The sequence below is a fragment of the Scomber japonicus genome, chromosome 4, assembly GCF_027409825.1.
Source record: "Scomber japonicus isolate fScoJap1 chromosome 4, fScoJap1.pri, whole genome shotgun sequence".
Classification (NCBI taxonomy): Eukaryota; Metazoa; Chordata; class Actinopteri; order Scombriformes; family Scombridae; genus Scomber; species Scomber japonicus.
Window position 1 is genome coordinate 8775858 of NC_070581.1, and position 25828 is coordinate 8801685.

At 39.2% G+C, this 25828-nt stretch overlaps 1 protein-coding gene across 2 annotated transcripts; it reads left to right on the top strand.

The window, feature by feature from the left end:
- The first annotated feature begins 1167 nt into the window (after positions 1-1167).
- Positions 1168-24499, top strand: itchb (itchy E3 ubiquitin protein ligase b). Of its 2 annotated transcripts, none has more exons than XM_053317240.1 (24): positions 1168-1303; positions 4676-4767; positions 5882-6023; positions 8368-8492; positions 9581-9712; positions 10425-10464; positions 10579-10760; positions 11046-11283; positions 12181-12276; positions 13434-13608; positions 13705-13774; positions 14166-14250; positions 14455-14583; positions 15931-16003; positions 17336-17407; positions 17821-17913; positions 18322-18477; positions 18612-18745; positions 19859-19999; positions 20117-20237; positions 20368-20472; positions 21164-21260; positions 21430-21502; positions 21806-24499. In XM_053317240.1, the coding sequence occupies exons 2-24, from the start codon at positions 4698-4700 to the stop codon at positions 21903-21905; spliced, it is 2649 nt and encodes an 882-aa protein (XP_053173215.1). In that variant the 5' UTR covers positions 1168-1303; positions 4676-4697; the 3' UTR covers positions 21906-24499. The 2 variants fall into 2 exon arrangements, with proteins under 2 accessions (XP_053173215.1, XP_053173216.1); XM_053317241.1 differs by lacking the exon at positions 1168-1303 and adding an exon at positions 3041-3103.
- Positions 24500-25828: the final 1329 nt, after the last annotated feature.

Below are 25828 nucleotides of genomic sequence, written 5' to 3' on the forward strand. Positions count from 1 at the left end.
ACTGCAGATATATTTTCCAAAATATATGTATTAGCAAAACACAGCTGTTCCTGTATCTGTATCTTTAATATTGTATAGGCTAGAAAACACAGAGAAAAAAAGTCTATCGGTATTATTGAATTATTTCTAGTTATTTAATCAGTACCCCGATTACAGAGAAAATGTTAATTGATTTAGGCCTAATGCAGCCAATTTGGGTTATTTGGTTGTGAAGTACAACAATGCCATCTGCTGGGTAGTAGCAAAATCTAAAAGCAGCAGAAAACAACAGGAATGTATAATGCTATAAAAGTAGATTATAACAGTTGATTTGATGCACCAGGTTGATATATGGTGGTGCATTTACGTGCGGCCTGTAAATGTTTCATGAAAGGGCAGCTGGAACAGTGAAATAGGCAAAACAGTTGTAACTATAAATACTATAAATAAAAAAAATCGTAGTTTTTTAGTTTTTAAGTGGGCAAGAATGTATCTCTGCGCTTTAAAAGATCACGACGGGGGTGTACATGCTTCAACCAAAAATGTACAAATTGCATAGGCGCATTGCTGTGGTGCATTTGACTTTCATGATCCTTGTAGATTGCGTTTTTTTTTTTTTTTTTTTTTACACCGGTTCCATAGAATAATAGCCGATTTATGGCTTTACAATACAAGATTGTAGGGTCCCTAATTGCGTCGATAGCTTGATCAATTTTCTATTTGGCAAACATCATATTCACAAGCCAGACCTCGCAGTTTCTTCCAAATAAAAGCCTGTTTTGAACTTCAGAACGTTTATGATTATGTCTGCAAGGTGTTTAAAAACAAAAAACAAACAAACAAAAAGACACTGTTTTATGTATATATATTTTCTCTCTTATTTTCTGTGTTATGTAGCCTATCTTTTAATGATAATTATGAATTATTCCTGCGTGTATGTTTTATTAATTTATTTCGTTTTCTCCAAAACTCCCTGTGATGTATTTTAAGATGTGTTGTTGTTTAACTGTGTTGTTAATAAAGTTTTTTAAAAAGGATTGTAAATCATGTATTATAATAAATAATGAATTATAATAAATACAGCCCATGTTTACTGGCCGTCCATTGGTGCATCCCGATCAGGCTCTGGTCCAATCACCGCACAGGGGGAGTAACGTATGCCCCACCTTGTTTCGGTCACGTGACCTGCGCTTACGAAGATGGTGGAAGTTTCTTCTTCCTTGAAGTGAAACCCCGACCCGAAACCCAAACATCCTGTACGCCGAGGGCTGGGACTTCACTGCGGCGTTACCAACTTTGTTTCATAGCCTCCTTTCGGTGCCGGGTAAGTGATAGAAACGGTTTACTAGCTCTGTCTCGGGTGATATTTTCTCCTTTTTTTCGCAGCCGCTGGACTTTTGGGATTTCCAGCCTGCCATGATGATGTGACCCGAGCTAGCAGGCTAGCAGTTAGCCGGGGCTGGGATGGCAGCGGGGCTGTCAGAGCCGGTGGCCAGCTGACATTCAACACGTACTCAGCAAGTCCTGTGACCACGGCGACACTGTCAATATACATACTGTTGAGCGCCAGTGTATTTAAGCAGACATACAGGACCAAGTGTTCCTCACTGTCCTGCTAAATAAGTTAGCGTTAGCTCGTTATCCAATGCTAGTTGGATTAAATTATGTAATCTTTAGCAACGCTTGTTATCTCAGCACATCAGACAGAGATGACGTTAATGAATACAAACAGGAATATGAGTAGTTAGTGTCGTTTCTCCTCAACTGTGTGTTCTCATATGAAGACAACAGCGCGTCTAAAGTCACTTTAATATCTGCTAGTTTGGTGTTGTCGTGCTCTTCGTTACAATTCACAATGAAGCGAACTGCTGTCAAAGTGAGTTATTGAGAGTATGGCACACACGGTGTTCGCCCCCCCGGTGTGTCTTAGCAGCAGCTGTTCTCTCTGCATAGTTTTGTCCATAGATAATGACAGCTACGTGGGAGAAACACACAAGCAAAGGGGGAAAGAGACAATGATATTTTTTGTTCAGTTATTAGTCATCAGCAACTTGACGCGGTTGTTGTTTTTCTTCCAGTTTGCGCCCTCATGTTTGTTGTTGTCCTCCTTACAGGCGGTATCGTATTTTTAGGCATCTGATGACTGAACACAGAGAGGCTGGCTGTTTGTGTTTATGTTGGTACACTTGGGGTTTTTTTTTTTAACGGGAAATGTTGTGACCAAAAATAATCCATCACAATATCTCTAACATGATCTTCCGGCATCAGTGACACATGTCATGTTTGATGTTAATTCGAGGGCCTAGTTTCAATCAGAGTAGACTTTCTGTGTAACTCATGACATGTATGCTATTGGTGTGAACTACCAAAAAGTCATGCATGAATTAATTACCTAGATGGTTGCCAGGTTTTAGGGTTCATATTTTGGATGCTGAATGTGTAAGAAGAAAAAAAAGACCTTTCACAATGTGGACACAGATTAGGACTATTGGGTTTGTCCCTTACAATCTTATCCATGTGGTCATCATGAAAATATGTTTTGGTGGCATGCACCATTGTGTTTTACTCAGTCACGGTGTTAACAGTTAATCTCTGGGAGTTAACCAAGCCAAGGTAATTCACGGCATAGAAAAATACAAGTTCATCTGATAGCCGATGAAACTATTAGCTGGCTTTAGAGATTTTACTGATTTTCAGAGAGCTTTAGGTCATATTTCTCCAAATGAACTGTTCATGCGCACAACACCGGAGACCATCAGCCATCTGTAGGCAAGCAAATTGAGCAATTTGAACTCAAATTCAATTTAAAATGCCTCACAGACCAACCAAACACAATTTTAGAGATCTGTGGAAGATGTAATTCTGGCCAGTTAAAAAAAACAAAAAAAACCCCCAAATTAAGGCAGGTCATTGTAGAGTTTAATATTCAGCGAAGGACCTCATCTGAGGAACTACATCAGCCTCGGTGCCGGCCTGCAAAGTCAGCAGTTGCAATGAATTATTGACAGAGACCAGAGCAGTAGCCAAAGTGAAAGTTTACCCAGGAGCTCCTCACTTTCTCCTGCCCTACCGTCTGCATACTGGACAAGACGGAGGAGCATGTATTATTTAATGATGCGTCGAGGTAACAAATCAGATTCTAGTAAAGATCACAGGACCTGATTTCGGATATTTTGCTAGCGTTTCCCTCTCTTCTTTCCTTATGATTGACAGTAGTGCCTTTTTTTCTGTCAAGCAAGATCATACATGATTTGACCTGCATCTACATCTCTTAAAAGGGGAAATTATTCCAAAAACTAATGAATGCTTTTGCCAGTGTGTTTTGAAAACATCAAGTGTTGCTGCCAGTCTCTTAAGGCTTCTTTAGAGCTGCCAGTCTACGCTGATGTTTCGAAAGATGGACAGGAAACAATCTATAACAGAAAGGAGGAAAATACTAATTTCAACATGGGTTACACCCTCAGCAGTGAGCTATGAATAAGCAGAGCAGCCATCATAATAAGCTGTGTTGCCAAATGATTTGGTCAGCACACCTTACAAGGTTGTTTTTGGCCATCGCACAGGTTTGTAGTCAGGACTGGAGGACAGTAGGCTGATGGTGGATACACGCAGCATTTCAGAGCGCAGGCCTGACCTTTGTCTCCATTTATTACCTTTTGGTGACGGTGTAACTTGTGTGCCTTTCACACAGCAGGCTGACAGGTGACAGTGTGCTAAGCTTGTTTGAGTAACTGTTGCATGTTGTGTGAGCTTCTCTTGTTTTCTTATTGCTGTTCCTAATAATGCAAATGCACTGCTGTTATGTTGTTTGGTGTTGTTGATGAGAGATTTCCGGAAGGAGAGACAACTTCTAAATACTGTATGCTCCAGATAGGGGTTAATCCATTACATTATGCTCATTAGGCACTTTTTTTTTTGTCCAAAGCAATTTACAATAACTGCATTTAACCTCCTAATGGAAAAAGCGCAAGGCTTCTATTGGTAATATTTCATGTAGCTGAGGGCTACACGGGGGTATTGTGGCAGCTCAGTGAGCTGTGTTTGACCTGGTTTAGACCGGGTAATTACTGTCTTTCTTGTTTTTCTTGTACTGTGAATACAGCCTGGAAAAAACGAGTGAAAGATAGCTTTATTTTATGGTTTAAAGTTGTTTTATGCTTCAAGGGGAAACCAATTTTATTTATTTTTTCCTGTGACTGCACACAGAGTTTTATGAGCATAGTCAAATGACATGAAAACAGGCCAGAGATCACATGAGGTAAATTAGAGGCAGCAATCAGACCATAATTGTATGTTGGTCATTTTAGCAACATGAGGAGATACTTATTTTAATGATAATTTGCATTATCATACTCTGCATTGTCAGCATTTCATTTTGACTGACAGTGCATAATAATGCACTAAGTATTGCTTCTAAATGTTGTTTTTAATACTTAATGGAAAACAGATGGTATTAGGAGTAAATCTCACTGTGCTTAAAGCAATTGTGATGTTTATCTATTTACTGTAAGCAGTAACAAGCTTTGAAGAGGGTTATTGGAGATAGATTTGTACTATGTTTTTTTTAGGCTGCTAAAAGTTTACAGTGGAACTATGCAAGTCTCTTTCATATAGCCGACTAAATATATTTGATCCAGATGACGTCATCTGTGTGCCTATGTGACACTGCCCTAATGATGTGTTGTGTGTGCTGCAGGCCTTCATCCCAGCCCTATGTCATGGACAGTGAAGTCGCCAAGGCGGGCACTTCCAATGGTTACCCTATGAAGGCGCAGCTACAAATCATCGGTAAGTGTCCTAATCTTCATCAAATCTTCTTCAACGGAGGTTCAAGTACAAATATATTACATTATTTGTATTTCACACATTTTCAGACATTTTTCTTCTTTCTATTTTAAAAAAACATTACTTATTACATGCTTTTATTAAAAAAAGCATAATAGGGCTTTTTAAAACTAAATGACAGCTGAATTATCTTTATCTGCTTCAGTTTCAGGGTTTGGTATTCATGCATGCTGGCTCACTGTCACCTTGACTACATTGACATGTGCACTAATAGTCCACTGTTATTCCAATTATTGACAATATTCTAAATTTCGATGCAATTCATGTAAACAGCATATTCCATTTAGATTAGGCCTTATTCTGAATGTAGCATTTCCCATTGAGACATGTGGAATATGACGCGATAATTTGAGCTTTAGGAGCATTCTTTGGACATGGATAGAGATGCGTGACGGCCTGGCTGTGTAAGGCACAGTCAAAAAGACAGACACATGCTGGAGCAGGAGGTCAGACGGAGGAGGGATGTTAAAAGTGGGATGGAAAAACAAAGCTTGTCCACAACGGGGACAGAGAGGACTGGTTATTATCTTGACATGCAGCCACGGACTAACGGTGGCGACTCAGTATGATGCAACAGTGTAGTAAACATCATGGGACAACCTAGGTACTGGATGTACCTGGAATGATACATTTATCATATCAGTCATAGGAGTATTACTTGTAAATATCAGGCAGCAGCCCAGCTTAGTAGGAATATTGTCTTTTTCAGAATAAGGGCAAAAATGTTGCATTTAAACGTAGTTACTACTTTGACCAGTCGAAATGTCTGCTGTGAGGAAAAAAAGCTTTTTTTCCCCTCTTGAGAACTCAGACTTCATTACCACACTGCTTCTCCAGCCAAATAGAACTTTGCACTGCTTTTAATTTGAAGTCGCAAAACCCTGATTCCACTGCAATCATGTTTCTCCTCTCTGGCTCAGATTTTCATTGAAATCAGTGTGCTACAGTTTATACACAGTGTGTCCGTATTCTTGAATGATTTTTCTTTGACCTTTTTCCTCTTGGCACCATGGTGACAATGCTGCTCTGCCTCTTCTCCCCCATCTTCCTGTTTCAGTGCTATCAGCAAAACTAAAAGAGAACAAGAAGAACTGGTTTGGTCCCAGTCCTTATGTGGAAGTGACAGTCGACGGCAAATCCAAGAAAACAGAGAAGTGCAACAACACCCACAGCCCCAAATGGAAGCAGCCGCTCACTGTGTGAGTCAAAGCTTTGTTACAAATACTGCACCCATAATGAAGTTTGATGATATCTTTGATAATCAGAACTTAAACGGTTCTGTTGCTACTCATTAAAAAACGATTTTACTTCAAACAGACCCGTATCCAGAAGATTGTAAATGCAAATGTTAGATCTGTTGTGCTGCCTGCATGGTGGGATTTTCCACATGGGACGACAAGGCGACTACCAGTGTTTGAATGTTCACAGAAAACATCTGCAGCAGCTGGACATTATACAGACTTTGTGATAGGGAGCTGGAGGGGGAAGTCCGTTTAATGTCCGGTCCATTCTCACATGCAGCTCCTCAGGGTGATATCCACATAAATTCAGGGTTGCAGTTCATGTGTGAAAGGGGCTTAACAGTCAATTTACTCAGCTTTGATAGCCATCTTAAACAAATGATCTCTCACCCTGATGTGTGATATGTCAGCAGTCTGGTATTCCAGTTTGCCAATTTGGAAAAAAACAACAACAAAACTCTTCTTTACAAAAGCTTCTTTTCTCAGGTTTGACTCAAGCTCAGATTTTATGTGTGTACAGATTGAAGTAAAAGAATTTAACCCTCCTGTTGTCCATCGATCAATTTTGACCCCTGAGGATAACAGGTGTTAACTCAATATAGTTTTATTTAAATGAGGCCTATTGGTCATAATTTCTAAAAATAGTTGTAAAACCTGTGGTAATTAGTTGGAATGAAGTTGGCTAAAAGGGTCTAACACAGAATTGGGTGATAATTTATACCGTATGCTTTATTAACAGTCAATGTGGACGTGGGAGCACAAAAGTTGCACAGTCGATGGGAAGACAACAGGAGGGGTTAAAGGAAATATCAGCACTCGGCACGTGTTGAATTATAGACAGCACAGCACAGGCATCTAAAACTATCGACCTTTATCACAAAGCTATTAATTTTACTGTACAAGCAATATTGAATGCTATTTAGAAAAAGTAAGAGCATTTCTATCAGTAACAACAGTTTTAATTTGCTTATCAAGAACATTGCCGTTGCTCAGATTTGCAGAGAAGCATGCAGTGGTCACTAGCTGTGCTACGCTGCTGGGTGAAGGGCAGTTCAACACAAATTTGCTAAACAGGCAAAACACTTGTGCAACTCTGTCGATGGTGTAATAAACCGAATAATGTGTAATAAACATTTCCAGCACTTTAAGTGATTCACTCATGAGAAATGGTAGCTGACTGTAGTTATTTGACATTACACATTCCACACTGCTTCTTCAGAAATCTGCTCAGATCATTTGGAGTTTCTCTTACGCGCATGAAAATAGACTTCCCTATAATTGTGCAAAATTGCTAGTGGAGCATATGATCTTTATCAAGACGTCTTGCTGCAGATGTGTTTCTCTCTGAATGAGTCAGCAGGACTTGGTTTTCGGGAAATGTAACTCAGGATAATGGGGCGTTTGTGTTTTTAGGAAACAATAAGCTGTCGTCTTGTGGTTGGCACATACAAGTCTCAAAGTGGTGAGAGAGAGAGAGTGTCTGGTTAATTTACAGGAATCCTGTTTCTAAACATATACTGTACATTTTAAGGGCGCCTGACTCCCCCACAGTCCAACACATTGACACATTAGATGTCTTCTTTTATTTTAGCCTCGCCAGGATCTTCTAGTGTGCACAGTGACCTTCTTAATATAGAATTCTTCTCTAGTTTCTCTTTGGCCCAGGAGGGCAGAGTTATTATGTAACAGGTGTTTACTATAGGATGTAACGAGAGCTGAGCCCATGCGTCCACAAATGTCTTTTCCTGCAGGCGCCGAGGGTGCTAGCTAAACGACTGTCATAGTGATAGTCATGGACACTCGTTGTCCCCGAATAGCTTCTGAACTTGATTGTCTGTTGGCTGCTTTTTAATGCAACACACACACACACACACACACACACACAGAGTGGCTGATGGATTTCAAACTGCCAGTAGCTTTCAATTTTTACCTGCACTATATGATTTATGAACGTAACCCCCAAACAGCAGCCCAACACAAGAGGATCAATACATTAGAATCATATTCACTTTATTTGTATTGTAAGCATTTGTTCTTATTGTTGTTGTTTTTTCACATTGTATAAATTGAGTTGGTTGAGTACAGATTAGTAGACATCCTGAAATAAGAGAGAGGCTGCTGAGCTCGATACTGTGATTTAATAAAATGTCAGTGAAGCCCTGACAAGTGAGTCCCTGGAGGGCTTTCTGAAAGCAGATCCTCTGTGGACAAAATGCAAGGCACACACACTCTCTTTCATCCAAAAGCATCAATGCATTGAATCGTTTTTTTTGTGTTTTTTTTTTTTTTTTTTTTTCAACAGGATCGTGACTCCTTTCAGCAAGCTGGTGTTTCGTGTGTGGAGCCACCAGACCCTGAAGTCAGACGTGCTGCTGGGCATGGCCACGCTGGACGTCAGCGACACACTCAAGTCTAATGATATGAAAAGTGAGTGGATTCTCTTTGCCCCCCCCCCTACTGCCCCGCATCGCTATTGACTTTACATACACTGTCACAACAATAAGAGAAATCCCCCCCAGGATATGTGTGTGTGTGTGTGTGTGTGTGTGTGTGTGTGTGTGTGTTTGTGTGTTTGTGTGCATCTGTAGTCTGCAACTGCAAACAGATTGTGTTAGATTGTTCATCAGGAAATGGTGTTTATCAGTATGTAGATCAGTACTTGAACGTGTGAACTCTCTACTTTATGAAACTGTCTAGTATCAAATCAGTGGCTGTCTGGAAAGCGGTGACACGTTATATATTTTCTCTTTGACATTTTGGATGCTAAACAGTACATGTGTTGGTGTGTTAAATCATGTTGGTGGTCTTGTTGTTGATGAAATGTAAGCGCCTGAGTGGCTCCCTGGTGTCATACTAGTTGATACAGCTGTGTTGCTGCAGTCAAACAAAATGTAACGGTTTAAAATGTATCATTTATTTATTTGAATGAGGTTGTTCAGGACTTTATTAAAAATCAAGCAAACACAAAAGAGTAAAATAATACATTTAAAGGAGTTCCACGTAACATTTCTGAAGGTGGCGACTACTTTTTCCACTTTTGCCTTTTTACTGTAGATTTTTAGGCTGTTGCACTTGAGTTTGTGTCTCTTAAAGACTCCATTCATTCTCCTTTCCTCCTGGTCATTTATTTTAGTTTTTAGTTTTAATGGTAATGAGTCTGCGTACAAATCACATGTGAAGAACAATCAAGAGATCGATGTTCCATGTCAGAGCAGGAAACTACACACTTTTAAAGTTAGATTAGTGGTACATTTGAATGTATTTTGTCTTTGTTACGAATGAGCCCGTAATTATCTGAGCAACATTCAACCTGAACAGCAGAGTTAACTGTTTTTGTCTCTTTCCTCTAATTTAGACAATTTCCTGTAATTTAAACTAGAATGTCTAAAAACTTCCTCAAGTTGCCAAGAAGTGACTTTATAGGCAAAAATAGCAACTTTCGACTTTTTGACTTTGCCTAAGCATCATTAATATCATTTGTTAGATTTAACCATCTTTTTGTGGTCTTCATATAGTCTCTGAGGTGGTGCAGACCTTACAGCTGTGTGACAGAGACCAGTCAGATGTGGTGGGAGACCTGTCCGTCTGCTTGGACGGCATGACCGTCGACCCCGAGATGTTCGCCTTGGCAGAAGCAGACCATCACAGTGAGTCAGGGCTCACCTAAAGGGCAGAACAGAGTTTACTTTTTAAAAGCACGCATGCTTGTTTGAACATTTTCAAGTTTGCATTTGTAATTTTGACTGAAAAAACAATGTAGTTAATCCAGTTATGTTACTGCAGTGGTCATGTTAAAAAAACCCTCTGTTTCATGCAGCTGTGACTGGTTGTCTCTATTTAGACAGTTTAACTTGTAAGTAAACATAAAAGATCTGTTCTGCAAATATACAGAAGCTTCTTTTTAACTGAGAAGCTCTGCCAGTTTATACAATTTTCACTCAAGAACACTTAACACAGCCTTGCCATTACAAAACACATTTAGCATCACAATCCTCAACGTGATCTTACCGAGAGACTTTGTACATTTAGAATGAGCCATGCTATCAAAGCTGCTTCTCCATTTCTGATTGTACTGCCAGATTATAAAAGTGAACCTTGAATGTTAGCCAAATGCTACAATGAGAGTCATGTGCTTTTTTTTGTTTAGCGCTGTTCAGTCTCATATGCAAATGTTTGTCATTCTTCGTTATTATATACAATACATTTGTGATGTTTGTTTGGTGTGCATGTTTAGTATTGTCATTTTATGTACATGTTTTTGTCAGTAACTGTTTTTTAGTTGCTGTTTTTTTACAGTATATGTGATGAGGATTCCTAGTTTTGCTACATTTATGTTGTCTGTTTTTGCTTCATCTACAGCAAATGGGAAATCACAACCTAATGGGGATTATTCTATCAGGTACAACACCTGTTCCTTCTTTGACTAAACTTCACCAGTGTCACACGTCTAGTTTCAGCTTTTTATCTCCACCCGCTTTATTTATTTATCTTCTTCCACCATCCCTCCTCACAGGCGGAGTAGAGACAGCTCTCCGGCTGTGGACGGGGTGGAGCACCGGCCTTCTCCTAGCGGCCAGAGATCAGCGAAAAGCACCGGCTCTCCCTCAGTGTCGTCAGGCAGCTCGCGGCCCCTTCGCCCACCCAGGCCCTCCAGACCTCCTCCTCCAACCCCACGCAGACCCACCTCTTCACCAGGTTAGACATTTACTTTCAATCTATTCTAGGCACTTTTCAACTAAAAATTCCGGTCTAAGGGAAACAAAGGTCAGGTGCTCTTCTGCCAAAACCACCTGTGTTCTGTTACAATCCAATCAACGTCAAACATTTACCCTAAAGCTAAATAAGCGCCTCACTGCGAACAACATTATTATATAACCAGTTTACCTAAATGTGAGCCATATTGACATGATTAAGATAACGAGTTTTGCCATCATTACTAAATCTTTCATCTCTCACTGAATTCTGGTTCTTTCCCTCCAGCATCTTCCAGCAACGGCTCTGGACCAGCTGATGCCAGTGACGCTCAGTCGGGTTCCGACACACCCGTGCACTCGGGAGCCTCGTCGGCCCCAGACGCCAGTCCTTCTGCAGGCTCAGACAGGGATTCCGCATCAGCCTCCGGCTCTGCACCCGCAGCGACCAGACAGTCCACCAGCAGCATCACGCCTGCTGCCACTCCCAGGGTCCCTGCAGTCACATCTGGACCGCTGCCTCCTGGGTTAGCCCTCATTTTATTGTCTTTGCAGCAGGAAGGGTTTGATTAAGGGGGGAAACAATGTTTCTGATTGCACATTGTGGCATCAACGTGGAAGAATAGCAAGTATTATCTGATTTCCAATGTCATTCTGAACAATTATAGTATAATGGCTCCTTAGGCAAACAGCTGGTTTTATTTTTAGCTTCTTTCTATGATAGTTTGAGACAAAGACACAGAACAGAGACAGAGCACAGGCAACTTGTTTCAACCTCAAAATCCAAGAAAAAAGAAATGGATTAAAAGGAGGATTAGCTCGAGAAAGGAATTGGGTCGTCTTTGACCAAAAAGTAGAGTGTATTGAAATTCTGGCCGACAGGGAACGTGGCATGCACAGTTAAAACAAACATTTATTCACTCCTGAATCCATCTGTGGATTGATCATGTGTGTACACATCGACAGCACAATGAAGTGTGAGTGTAACGACAACGACACTGGAGTAGGATTGCAGGTTGGTTTGGTTTAGATCTCACCACAAACCTTCATTATAATCAGAAGATATTGTGAAGGCGGTGACATGAGAAATGCTTTTAGACTTACGGCATATCTTTGGAACATGAAACTGTGTCTTAACATTGATTCAATCTTTTAGGTTGTCATTTATTACATTTTACATCTTTGTTGCAACACTCTGTTATCATCACCATCCTTCACTTGCTGTTTCTCTCTTTGGTTTCATGTAGACTGTGTAATTCCTTAAATACCTATTGTTGTGTTATCATTGTGACATTCACCAGCTGTTTGTCGCTTTTGTAGTAGGGTGACTCATGTTGTCACCGCTGTTTTTAAACCTATATATAACTTTCATGAGTCAGAGTCGACTTAACATCTTCAATTTTTATTATTGTTGCTTTATCTAGGTGGGAGCAGAGGGTAGACCAGAACGGCAGGATGTATTTTGTGGATCACGTGGAAAAGAGAACAACGTGGGAACGCCCTGAACCGCTGCCCCCTGGGTAAAAAAGTCCTTCCTGCTTGATCTTGCTTTTTCTCAGACACAGATAATGTTTTTCTTTAAGGTTCATAGGAATCTAACCTATGTGTAGATGGAATGAGACAGTCTTTTCATTATTTCTATGGTGATTGGATTCAGCATAAGATATGATTAATGCTGTTGAAATGTTTTGTTAATTACCTGTATCTGCCAACTTAGACAAAGCACATCATCATTATCATCATCATCATCAGAATCAATTGGTTAAGACACTGGCAGAAAGACAGCATTGTATTTGATCAGTCATTTGTGTGTATGCGTGTGCACGTGGGTGACAGTTCAGTGCTACAGTTAATGCATGTGGCAGTAGAAAGGCAGGATAGAAGACATCAGTATAGAATATATGCTTTTCATTAAGCTTCACTATATTCAAAAGATCAGTTTTACACATTTGTCTGGCCTCAAAGATATGATCCATTAGTGAATTTAAACTCTACAGGTTACCTTGAACTACCTTTTTTAAAATAGGAAAACTAAAAAAAACTAGCCTCTCTCCTATTACCTATAATCACAATTTATAGTCATAAATTCCTGGTTGTAACACTAAACTGTGTTTGTCTAAATATGGAGATGAACCTAAACTGATTGTAGTTAATCAATGTTCCTTATTTCTGTTTGTATCTTCAAGTTGTGCATAGCAGTGAGTTATAAACCCTGCAGACTATGTTGACTATAAAAGTCACAGCACTGAAGCCTGTGTATGTTTTTCTGTCTTTCCTGAGAGCAGCACACAGTTAGATCATGTGCCCCCCCTCCATCTTCCACATTGATGATTTACTTAATACCTGAGCTGTGACGCATTTACTTACCCAATCTTTTCCCATTCCTACGTTTGAACATGTTGGGCAGGGCAATGTGGACCCAATGGATCGTGTCCAACATAGCAGTGTATTATTAATCCTGCTTGTCCTACTTAGCCTTCCTCTTTTTCTGCCTTTAAAAAAAACTTTATTGACATTATCAGATACAGTCTTACCAAGTTGTGTACAAAATATTGTTCTTTTTAATTGTAGATTATTTTTTTAAATTAATTGGCTTAAGTGATAAATCATGATTTTAAGAAGTCTTTAGCTAGCCTATCTGTAATCACTCTCTGCCATTGCCCTTTTGCGTTTTTAGCTGGGAACGCCGTGTCGACCAGATGGGACGGGTCTACTTTGTTGACCACGTGAAGCGGACCACCACGTGGCAGCGTCCCACGATGGAGACGGTCCGTAACTATGAGCAGTGGCAGCACCAGCGCAGCCAGCTGCAGGGAGCCATGCAGCAGTTCAACCAGAGGTTCATATTCGGGGTGAGACTTCCTCTTTGTAATACGATGCTTCAGTGTGGACTCAAATCACAAATAAAAACACTGTCACATTAATTATTCTCCTTCTCCGCTGTGTAGGCACAAGAGCAGGTCTCAGCCACTCAGAATAAGGAGTTTGATCCTCTCGGGCCTCTTCCACATGGATGGGGTAAGATGCTTAAAGCTTTTCAATTCAAATACTCTTGAGACATTACAGTTACAGTTACAGTAAAACATTCATCTGATACTTGAGACTGTCTCTTAATATCTCAGATTTTGACCAGCATTTCAGATATACTGTCGTTGCTGGATCTGTGAATTAATCTGTTACTCAATTGGATTATCTTCTACTGGGATTTATTGGTTGATACTAGACCTTGATCTCTTTCAGTAGCCCGTTAGCTGTTAGCTTCTGAACTGGCTTTTTGTTTTGCCACCTTGTTGATATATAGTGGTACATCCTGATGTTTCCGTGGGACTCATTTGCATTGTTGAATGTTATTCTGTTAAACTCATATATCACTACCACTGATTGATACCTTTTGTTGATGTTTTTTCAGAGAAGAGAACAGACTCTAATGGCAGAGTTTATTTTGTACATCACCCTACACGGTCAACGCAGTGGGAGGACCCACGAACACAGGGGTTAGTTTTTGTGTCTTTGCATATTCTACTGCCATCATTTCAGACAACATGCACATCAGATGAAACTGATACTCATACTAGTATGACATACAGTAGGAGACCAAAATCTGGGAATGTGGTCTCTGGGAGTTTTGAATCCTATTGTACATTTGTCTACTGCTCTTAATCCATCTCTAAATGTTGATCTAATCTCATTTATTTTAGGTTGTTGAATGAGAAACCACTTCCAGAGGGCTGGGAGATGAGGTTCACTGTAGATGGTATTCCCTACTTCGTCGACCACAACAGGAGAACCACTACCTACATCGATCCTCGCACTGGAAAATCATCACTGTACGTCCTCCGCCATACTACTTATTTAATTCCTCACAATATTGACACTTTTGAGAATCATATAACAGTATTATTTTGTGACCTGATTTTATTCACTTATAGAATTTAGGAAAAAAAAGTTTCTAGCTGCCAACCATCTTTTTTAGACATAACCTAGCTACTAAATTAAACATACTCAACAGACACAACTAATGCAGAAGTAGTGTATGTCTGTGCCGAACACTGGAATAATAACCCTTTGTTTTAAGAGGTAGAAAAACCTGATCGTTGCACCGTACTCCATTACTGAACAGTTCCAGTTTCCAGAATGTTGTAGAGCTTGGAGCGACTTCAGTGAACACTGTGTTGGATTCTATTCTGAAAATTATTTTTAAATGGATAATTGACCAAATGTAGACGATGCATGATATGTTTCCTGGTTTTAAACGGCATTCGGGGAAATGAGGAAATCACTAATGGGTCATTGCAGATGAAGCAGGTTCATGGGAATTGGATACATCAATAAAAATAATTTAAATTGCAACAATGTGTGACACAATAATTGGAATTATTCATTATTATGGCTATTATAATGCGTTATCATTGATTGGTAATTATAGCCGTGAATGAGTGTGTAATGGGGAAGTTTTCTTTTTTAGGTGAAGGGGTTGATAGGGAACAAAAGAAGAGTAAAACACATGTACAAGTGACTCCTTTTGATTACATGTTGCATGGAGACAAGTTCTGGGTTTAGTCTACCCGGTGTTTCTTCAGGCTAAAAACAAATGAGTAATGGGGAGTTTCCATCCAGATAATACCACATTGTTTGTGCCACAATGTTATGAATCAACACATTAAAATTAATCCATAAAGCTGGTATTAAGACAAAAACATTTCTGGATGCTGATACGTATCTAATTTTTTAATATTTTCATATTTTCTCCAAAAATGTCATTATTTAATATGTAGCACTTCTTCAGGTAGCTCTTTTTTTTTACCTGGTGGTTCCATTTCGACTTACTGTGTCACTATTTTTAGAGCCTGTCACTTCTTTTTCCAGATGCGACTAAAGGGTCATCTAGTTTCTTTTGCTTTCCATCAGTCTTGTCTTTTCCTTCAGATGTAACACCTCAGCTGACTCATGATAATAATAACTTCGCAGCGTCACTTGAGAAAACTTACACCCTTACTTTGGTCTCATTCCAGTAGTGGAAAAACCAGTTTAGTGAACAGGGCTAGTGACAATATGAACTGACGGGAGTGGTAACTTAATGAGTAACCTTACAGAATAATATTCATTTGCATTTAATATACTTTGAGATAAGACTGCGTTTTTAAAAGTCCCTCTCTCCTTCTGTTTCCTCACAGTGAAAATGGGCCTCAGATCACCTATGTTCGAGACTTCAAAGCCAAAGTACAGTACTTCAGATTCTGGTGCCAGGTATGAGTCACAACAGTGTACACATATACAGGATTGCTGCTTAGACACTCCTATGTAAAGGATTCCTTGAGTATTGATGACATTATAACCTACACACTGTGCAGTGTTAGGTTTGTGACACTGTTATGAATTTTGATGGAGGCTGTCTGGTTGCCAGCACTCTGAATCGGTCTTTGTGTTGTGAAAATCGTCCACGGATCAATGAACCCCAGTTTGATTGACAGCTAAATATTTCATCAGTTTTCTCATGACAGTTAACTTTCATCCCTGACAGGACAAAATGCACACAGTAGAAAGAGACCCAAAGTCAAGTGAGCCTTCCTGAATCTACAAGTTTGGTTTATTCCTTATCCACAATTATGTAACAAATTAAAATTAAGTACATTTATTAAACGTAATATTAGGAACTATTCAGCTTTTTAACAGATTTTGTCTAAACTTGTGGAGTCCTTCTCATATGTAGTGTATTTATTTATTATCAACATACTTTTACTGTAAGAGAATATGCAATTTGGTTTTTATATTTTGGTTTTCATACCTTGTTGTGTACTTATCATCATAATACCTGAAGCAAAAGCATTGTGATTATTCACATGATGCTGTGTGTCTTCCATACAGTATGTGTAACAACTGTCCCTTCAGTGGTAATTCAACTTTATTGTCATTACACAGAGTACAAGTGTAGTTTAATCTAATCAAAAGTGCAAAAAAAAAGAAAGAAGTGCAGTGCAGTGTGACGTACATATGTATTTTATATAAATAGAATAAACAGCGCAGGTAGGTATAAATATGCTAAGATATATACAGTGTGAAAAGTATTAAGAGAATGAAGAGAGTGATATGAATATGTTATAGTGTGAATACTAGTAACAGCTCAAGGTATGATAGGAATACACACTAATGTATGAATGTACACACTATAGATATAAACACAATAGACCGTAGTATAAATGTAAATACACTATGGAAAATATAACCAGAGGCATGTGTTTGGTTTAAATAATGAATGAATATAACACTATAGGTCAGGTATAAGCAGTATAAATATGAATACACTATAGGTCAGGTATAAGCAGTATAAATATGAATACACTATAGGTCAGGTATAAGCAGTATAAATATGAATACACTATAGGTCAGGTATAAGCAGTGTAGACAGTATTATAAATATGAATAGTTATAGTTAATATTGATACGTAGAAGTAAATGGTTCATTCTTGGTGGAAGGTGAGGAATGAATCATAATCTGGCAGGGGTTGTCATATCACAACTGAAAGCACATTTGATCGTTAACTGTTTCTGATGTTTCCCCTTGTCGTTTTTTTTCCCCAGCAACTGGCGATGCCTCAACACGTCAAGATCACCGTTTCCAGAAAAACACTGTTTGAAGACTCCTTCCAGCAGGTAAAGTGACCCGTCCTGAACAGACAGTCACACGGAGCTCACTCATCTCATGGAACGTGTGCTTCTACACTCAGAAAATGAGCCTCACTTACTCCACCTCTAAGTGTTGAGCATTGTCTAATTTAGTATACTTCTCCAATGGAATTTAACATTAGTATTATTACCTCTTAAATAAAACCAAGAAAATGGTGCCTCACCATACTTACCATTAATGCGATATTTTAAAGCTTGACTCTAAAATTGAACATAACTAAAATATGTTGTATCACAATAATGCAGAATAAGTGCAGATAAAATTTGATCACAGTATTTAATGATCATTGGGTGAACTGACTTTATTATCCCCCAATGCACTTAGTGTTGTGTAATACAGTAATTACACTAATCACAACCAATCACTGTTTCTGATTTAGATCATGAGCTTCAACGCACAGGATCTACGAAGGAGACTGTGGATCATTTTCCCCGGAGAAGAAGGCCTCGACTATGGAGGCGTCGCGAGGCAAGTCCCTAAATGAAAAATCAATGGCTCTGAATGTGTGCTCTCCCAGGATTTAAATATCTAGTGTTGTGTTTATTGCTTTGTCCCATTACTCACTATTCAGAAGGATTTGGACATGTTGTGACCAGTCTTGCCGGCAATTTTGAGGTTTTGCTACTAAATTCATTGGAAATATTTCTGTTTACTACAACTCCTACAACTCAAGTCCCCTTTAAATATATTTTTTAAAGATATTGAGGCAAGAGGTTGACCTAGACTGTTGTTGTCTTATACCTTCTTGATGTCTGTATTTATATTGGCAGCTGCTCCGATGTATTTGCAACATTTATTTGAAGTGGAATGCAGTGCTAAGCCCTATTTCTTCCATATTGAGTCCTTTTCTCATTTTTGTCATCTCCTCTCTTACAGGGAGTGGTTCTTCCTGTTGTCCCATGAGGTATTGAACCCCATGTACTGCCTGTTTGAATACGCCGGCAAAGATAACTACTGTCTCCAGATCAACCCCGCCTCCTACATCAACCCCGACCACCTTAAGTATTTTAAGTTCATCGGACGCTTCATTGCCATGGTTTGTCATTTTGTCATACTTGGGAACTTATTTTCATTAGTATGGCAAAGAAAGATTACTTTAGAAGTAGTTTTGTATTGGTCACAGAAGAATTTTCCACAACAGCGGCTTATAAAAGATTTTCCACCCCTCAGGCTCTTTTCCATGGAAAGTTCATCGACACGGGTTTCTCACTGCCATTTTACAAGCACATCCTAAACAAGCCACTGGCCCTCAAAGACTTGGAGTCGATTGACCCTGAATTCTACAACTCCCTCATGTGGATCAAGTGAGTTGTTCGAATAATCTTGAATACTATTTAAGGATTGAAAGAGTATCAAGTATCAGACAATCTTGACTACTTTATACGGTGTTGTATGTGTAGCAACTCAGTTTGATTTGCTGATGTCTCACTTAACTGCAGTGCAGGGATGAGTCACGAAATGCAAATTCGGGCAAAGGTTAAAGCTTCTGAGTTGGAGTCAAATCTGCAAAACGGTTCACACTTTGCAACAACAAAGCTATTTGTTAAAAATGTCAGTGCTTATGAATTGCAGATGAAGAGATGAAGGGGTTTCCGGCAGCAAATCAAAGTGAGTGCAGGTCAGCTCACCTGAATAAAGACCACCACGTCTAACATTTGAAGAAATGATCACACTTGATGTAATGCATTTAAATTTAACATCAGTGGAAAAAGACTATCAAACAGAAAAGGGAGAGACCAGCATCTAGTAACTCAATGTTCAAAGACTAGATTCTTTAGGATCAGTCTGTTTCAGCTTGAAGTTTTTTTTTTTTTTACACTTTTCTTTGAAAGTACAGGAAAACAACTCATGTTTGATAGTCACGCACTCTGTTGACTGTGAATTTGTTTTTCATATAGTTGGTGATATCTTACCAAATCTTAACATCTTTGCTAACCGGTTTCCTTGGGAAAAACCCTGAGAAACAGTTCCTGAAAGTGGCATGTTGACTCACTGGGTTGCTTCCCTGAGCGCTGCTATTGGCACATATGGAAAGCTGGATGAGACGAGTCAGCAGTTTTAGTACACTAAATAGTCAACTGTGGTGCATAAAAGGATTAGAGGTTGAAAAATCTATTCATAATTCATACATTAATAAAACAAGTTGAATATGAACTCAAGAAAACAAGATACTGGGAGTCAAGTTCTCCTTATTAGTAGTATGTAGAGCTCAAGAAAATACCACAATATCATCGTCCTTGTAGTTTGGTTCCTTGTCGTGACTCATGAGTAGTTTATTTTCAGAGCATATGATGTTATAAGCAGGATGAAACTAGGAGCTGATTCTCCTGAGTGACAGCAAATGGGGGGAAAAGGTGAAAAGTGAGGCAGGTAGATTGTGTCACACTACCTGTTGTAACAGTTGTGCTGCTCTTTAGGGATAACAACATCGAGGAGTGTGAGCTGGAGATGTTCTTCTCTGTCGACAAAGAAATCTTGGGGGAAATCACCACCCACGAGCTGAAACCAGCAGGAGGAGACATCCAAGTCACTGAGGAGAACAAAGAGGAGTACATCAGGTGGGGTTTCACTAGATAAGATTCAGTTATTGCAGTTCAGCTTTCTTAATTAATAATTCACATTGCAGATTCTGTGTCAGGTGGATTTCAATCAAAGCACTTTTTCTACCCTCGCAGGCTGGTAGCAGAGTGGAGGTTGTCCAGAGGCGTGGAAGAGCAGACACAGGCTTTCTTCGAAGGCTTTAACGAGGTCCTCCCACAACAGTACCTTCAGTACTTTGATGCTAAAGAGCTGGAGGTATGGATGGACATGGCCACTGGATGGAATTTGCAGTTCCGGAAGATGAGCTGAATTCACTGTAAAATAAAAAAAGAATGACTCTTTTCAATATAAATTATGTGTGTGTATGTGTGTGTGTGTTGTACAGGTGATGCTGTGCGGTATGCAGGAGATCGACCTTTCAGATTGGCAAAGAAACACCATCTACAGACACTACGCTCGGAGCAGCAAACAGATCATCTGGTTCTGGCAGGTCAGTGTGCACCAGCAGCAGTCTTTTTAAGAGAGGCTTTTCCACTGTGATCTATGGACACACTCAGTACAGGTTTAATTATAAAGTTTAAATATGTTCTGGGCCTTAATATATTATGCTCATATTTTGTTAGTATCATTATTATCAGTATCATATATTAATCCATTCTTTTTGGGTAGGTATTTGTTTTGAAATCACTGCGATTTAAAAAGTAAGTTGGTCAGTTGGTGAGTGGTAGTACTAATTGGTGACTTTGTACCCAACCTTATGCCCTAGAACCCCATTTACACCTTAACATGCGATCTGTATCTGGATACACCATCTGGATATAGGAAAATGCATGTTAAGACTTGTGTAAATGCACTCCAAACCACATTTGGAGGTGGTCAGGTTCTCATCAGGTGTAAATGCAATCTGTACACTGTGACCACATTCATGAGAAGAACATTGTCCCAGCATATTGAAAGGTCACATAGCTCTGCTTCTTCCTGCAAGCTAAAGCAAGCTCTATATAAAAGCTACGAGTAGTAGCAGTAGCTAGAAGTCTTCCCTTGTAAAAAAGTGAATGTCGTCTGTTTGTGGCACTCGTAGTCCAGTATTTAGGATGATGCTGTTGGTCTTACTCTTAATACGTTTGATCTGATGAATAGTTAATGTTGTGTTTTAACCAGCTCATTACTTTGTCCCACAGTTCATAAAGGAGATGGACAACGAGAAGAGGATGAGGCTGCTGCAGTTTGTCACTGGTACCTGTCGCCTGCCTGTAGGCGGCTTCCCTGACCTCATGGGTAATAATTACAGCAATATACTGTGACCATTTTGTGTTGATCTCAACACCCCCTGAAAATCTTGCCTTTGGTGACCTCCAGTGGTTTAATTTCTTACTGATGACGATGTATTCAATTAACCATGATGATTCCAGCTTCTACACACTTGTACTTGTGTGTCACTTTATAGGAAGCAACGGTCCCCAGAAATTCTGTATTGAGAAGGTGGGAAAGGAAAACTGGCTTCCCAGAAGTCACACGTGGTGAGTTCATGCAAAGTAGAATCTGCAGTAGATTCACTCAGTGGGATTCAAACCCCTGAAGTCAAAGCAAGTCTGTTAGTTGCAGTTTATTGTTGCAAGCTGAAGTATTGTTTGCAAGATGAGTTGTTAAAAGTGGGGACATACTGTCCTTATAGCACAAGTATGTATATGTATAAGAGAAAGCAGTTCTTCATAGGTCAAATAGTTTGATGCTAATATTTAGCTACTTGTAAAAGATTTACTACCTAGAAAAAATACCAGAGAAGTCCAATATCAAGCTGATTTCTCTTTTGATTTTCACAGCTTCAACAGACTGGACTTGCCCCCCTACAAGAGTTACGAGCAGCTGAAGGAGAAGCTGATGTTTGCCATTGAGGAGACGGAAGGTTTCGGGCAGGAGTGAGAGAAACCGAGAGAAGATGAAACAGTGGGTGCAGGAGTCTGAAGGAATAAAACACCACCAGTGTTCAAATCAGGGAGCCTCTTCAGAATAGGCGGGTGTTTCATGTGTTTGTGCTCATGCATGCATGCACCTGTAACGGTACTTTTTATGGGTGCGGGTACGAGACCGTCGCCCGCATGTTGTCGCAAAGGAGCCGTCGTCTACCCTGCACACCATGCTCGCAGCAGGCCTCTCAGTTCCTGAATGGTACCTGAAATTTTAGTATTCTTTTGAAACCAAAATACAGAAGCTGCTCCTGTTTTTTTTTCTCAGAATGTGCGGCACATTATGCATGGGATCCTGTAACCTCACCCTTTATGACATCTGATTAACGGGACTGCGGTAGCTTTTCTTCCCCATACGTGTGATTTTCTAATGGCAAGCAACAGGGTGGCCTTTAGAGTTGGTGTAACCAGAAGGGTCACAGGTTCCAACAGTCATGTCTTATCAAGGTGTCTTTGATTATCTGATTCCATCTTATTAAGTTGCTCTACATTAAAGCATCAGGCAGAATCAAGAGGGTTAAAACAGGGTTAAGTTTCACCAAAAGTCAACTTTCTCGCGCTAAGATTGTTTGTTGCATTAGAATGAGTTGTGCTTCCTTTCAGCGTCATCCACAATTACTGTCATTTCCCATCATGTCCTTAAATTCCTCACACTTTTGTCTGCATCTCTCCTCATGACTAAAAGTTGTTTTTAAAGCAAACAGTAACACATGACAATATAAGATGATAGCTTGGACTTAGTGGATCGACAGTATGTTATGAAAAGGAGTGTTCCAAATTAACGCTTAACTACAGGCAATCTTGGTGCTTCAAAGACATTTGGGAGACATGCTCAATATAAGTGAAGAGTGAGAAACTCTATAGTATTTGATCTGTGAACCGCTTAATGATTGTGAAAATGTGTTGTAGCCTCCAATATTTATAGTGGTGGTAAACTTGGGAGACTTCAACAGAAATTAAATCAACCCTAGTTTTATAGGGTTCAGAGTTTGTACGCTGTGATGCAGGATGGGACTTACGAGTATTCTGGGAGAATCTTCTAAGTTATTCATCTCAATCTTATATCATATTTTACACCCCCCACCTTTTAATTCATTGGGCGGTCTAGAGGATTTTCCCAGAGAGAAATCCATCATGGAATGAAGTGAGTATTTTAAAATGGTGTTTCAGTACTCAAGGTGTATTTTTATCTAAGTGACACAAAAGTGGAAAAAAATACCAAAATGCAAGTCAAACCAAATCAATTTCTTTTCAGTTTATGGAAAATCCAGAATGGCCTCTGAAATGTGTAGTTTGCAATACATCTTAAAGAAGATCCGTGTAGCTCCACATGCACATGTAGCATTGTATGAAGAGTGACAAAGCAATGGACATGGTGGTATGCTTAATATTTTATACCTATTTTAACTCTGTGCAAACCACAAATTAAATGGGGAAATTAAACTAATATATATGAATTGAATCAGTGGATCACCTATGAAAAATCAATGTGGAATCCAGTTGGAGCCGTACACAGAAACACTCTTACAGTAACACTATAACTGCAAACACTAGCTTGGTTTGGTTTGACTGACATTACACTACATCTGATCAACAGTAATAGAGTTTAAGAAGATGATTAATCTCATTTATTTGGAGTGAATGAAAGCACCAGGTGGTGTGGTGGCTCATTTTTTCGAGTGTCCTTGTATATTGGCGAATAACACTGAAAAGACAGGTTTGGTTACTGAGAGATATTGGATTCAGGTGTTGGTCTGATGAAACACAGCACTTTCTTTTTTTTTTTTTCTTTTAAATTTCCCTCCACACTGTGGCACATCCAATATTGGTTGTCCCAGTTTAGGCTCTTTGTTTCCACATGCATGGTGTGGTGTTCTTGTTTGCCTTATTATCCACCCTCAGGTGTCAAGCATCTTCTTTTTAGCAGCTTGACACCAAGAAAGATGATTGATCATGTAAGCTTTATGGCCAAATTAATCATTCTCACCTTCTTGACCCTGCTGTGGAAAAATAACCAGACCAAGAGGAGTTTGAGAAGTCTTACTGAAGAAATTGTGCCAGTGTGGAGAAGCTTTAAGTCTTGAGCTGATGACACCTGGCTAGTCAGAGCTTCAGCAGGAATAACAACCACTGAGATGAAGTTAGCATAGAAACATTGAGATTTAACGAATGTATCATGATGAAAAGTCGATTGATAATGTTGCCTATTTTACATCTTTGCCTCAGATTCTTACCCCTGATGCAGAGTGTTGTAATATTTGATCACACATTTTAACTCCCAGGGACATAGTAGTTAAACAAATATGTAGGCCTAAAATATCATAACTCACCACTCTGTTCATTTTTTTTGTGTTTGGTCCCCAGAATCCTCCATGTGCGACTCCTGTATATGAAAACAAGTTGTAAATGGTGTCAATAACAAATTTTCTTTTGTAAAAGAAAGGTTTTAATAAGAGGTTTATGGTAACACTATATTTTCTTTTCCCTGTTTAATTTCTGATGTACATGAAAGATGTGTAATATAGAAATTGTCACCTTAATAAATTAAATCAAAAATGGGTGTGTGTTTGTACTTTGGATGGATGAATGAAAGAATCGGCGTGAGTGCGTGAAAGACATTGTGTATCTGTATCATTGCACACTTTTGCACTCACATAGCATAGGTTATAGTCTTAACGTACAGAACAATACTTTGAAACGTTGACATTGTTACATTCATAGAGCTTGTAAACTTGTTACTGCAGGACAAAATTATTATTCATCAATCATCAGTTACTTTTGACATGTCAGAGTGGGTGTATGATGCTTCCTGCCCTGTTTACCTATGTGACCGTCAACATACAGACCAACTCTGTCTCCGAGATATTACATTCATATACAACTTGTTAAATATGTTAATTTACAGAGCCCCTAACATCTGGAAAGGTGACAGTCTTGTGCGCACATTATATACTAAAATTCAAACACTGTCTGTCTTATGGTAGGTACTATCTTGTCTGTCGTAACCAAATTGTTTATTAGCATGCTAATCGCTAATTAGCTACAATGCTAGATAAACTTTGACAAAAAGTTTGTACAAGTAGCCTACCTTTGTGACCAGAAAGTAAACTCGCATGGTTTGTACTGTTCAAACCAAATGCCAAAGGAATATGTTGCTTTATACTTGAACCTATAAATTATTTATGACCTAAAATTAATGTTATTACGGTAATTATATGAAGATATGGATTTGTTACCTACCCAGGGTTTAGCATTAGCATCTATAGCTATTTATTTTCGTTTTTTTTTAGTTTAGTAGCTTTAATGTTATTATATTGAGCCCAGCAATACAAATAAGTGGATAAAGACAGTAAACCGCTAACATACATTAAATATAATCTCCTGAGTTGTTACAGTAATTGGCAATACTATAGTTATATAATTATTATTATTGTTTTATGGTAAGTTCAAATAGTGGTGAAAGATTTAGCCTCTTTTTGAGTGATTTGTATTGCTCTGATAATACAATGATATTAATGCACGAGGTGTTGTGTGTGTGTGTGTGTGTGTGTGTGTGTGTGTGTGTGTATGAGCGCGCGTGCTTGTACGCGTCCTTAATGACGTAATAATAGATCTTCCAGAACCCGCGTCATAAAGTGGTGATTCTATAAGCTGTGCCTTATTCGGAGAGAACAGACCAGTCAGTATAGGTTGCAGGGTTTATCAGCTGGAGGATCCACAGCTAACACCAGTTGTTCTACTTTGAATCCTCCAGAGAGGAGGAGACAGCAAGGAGAACACCCACCATGCTTCAGTAAGGTTTTCACCCACCACAGTATATATTACACATCAGTAAGTTAACAGTCATGTACTTTCACTAACTCAGCACAGGTAAAACTG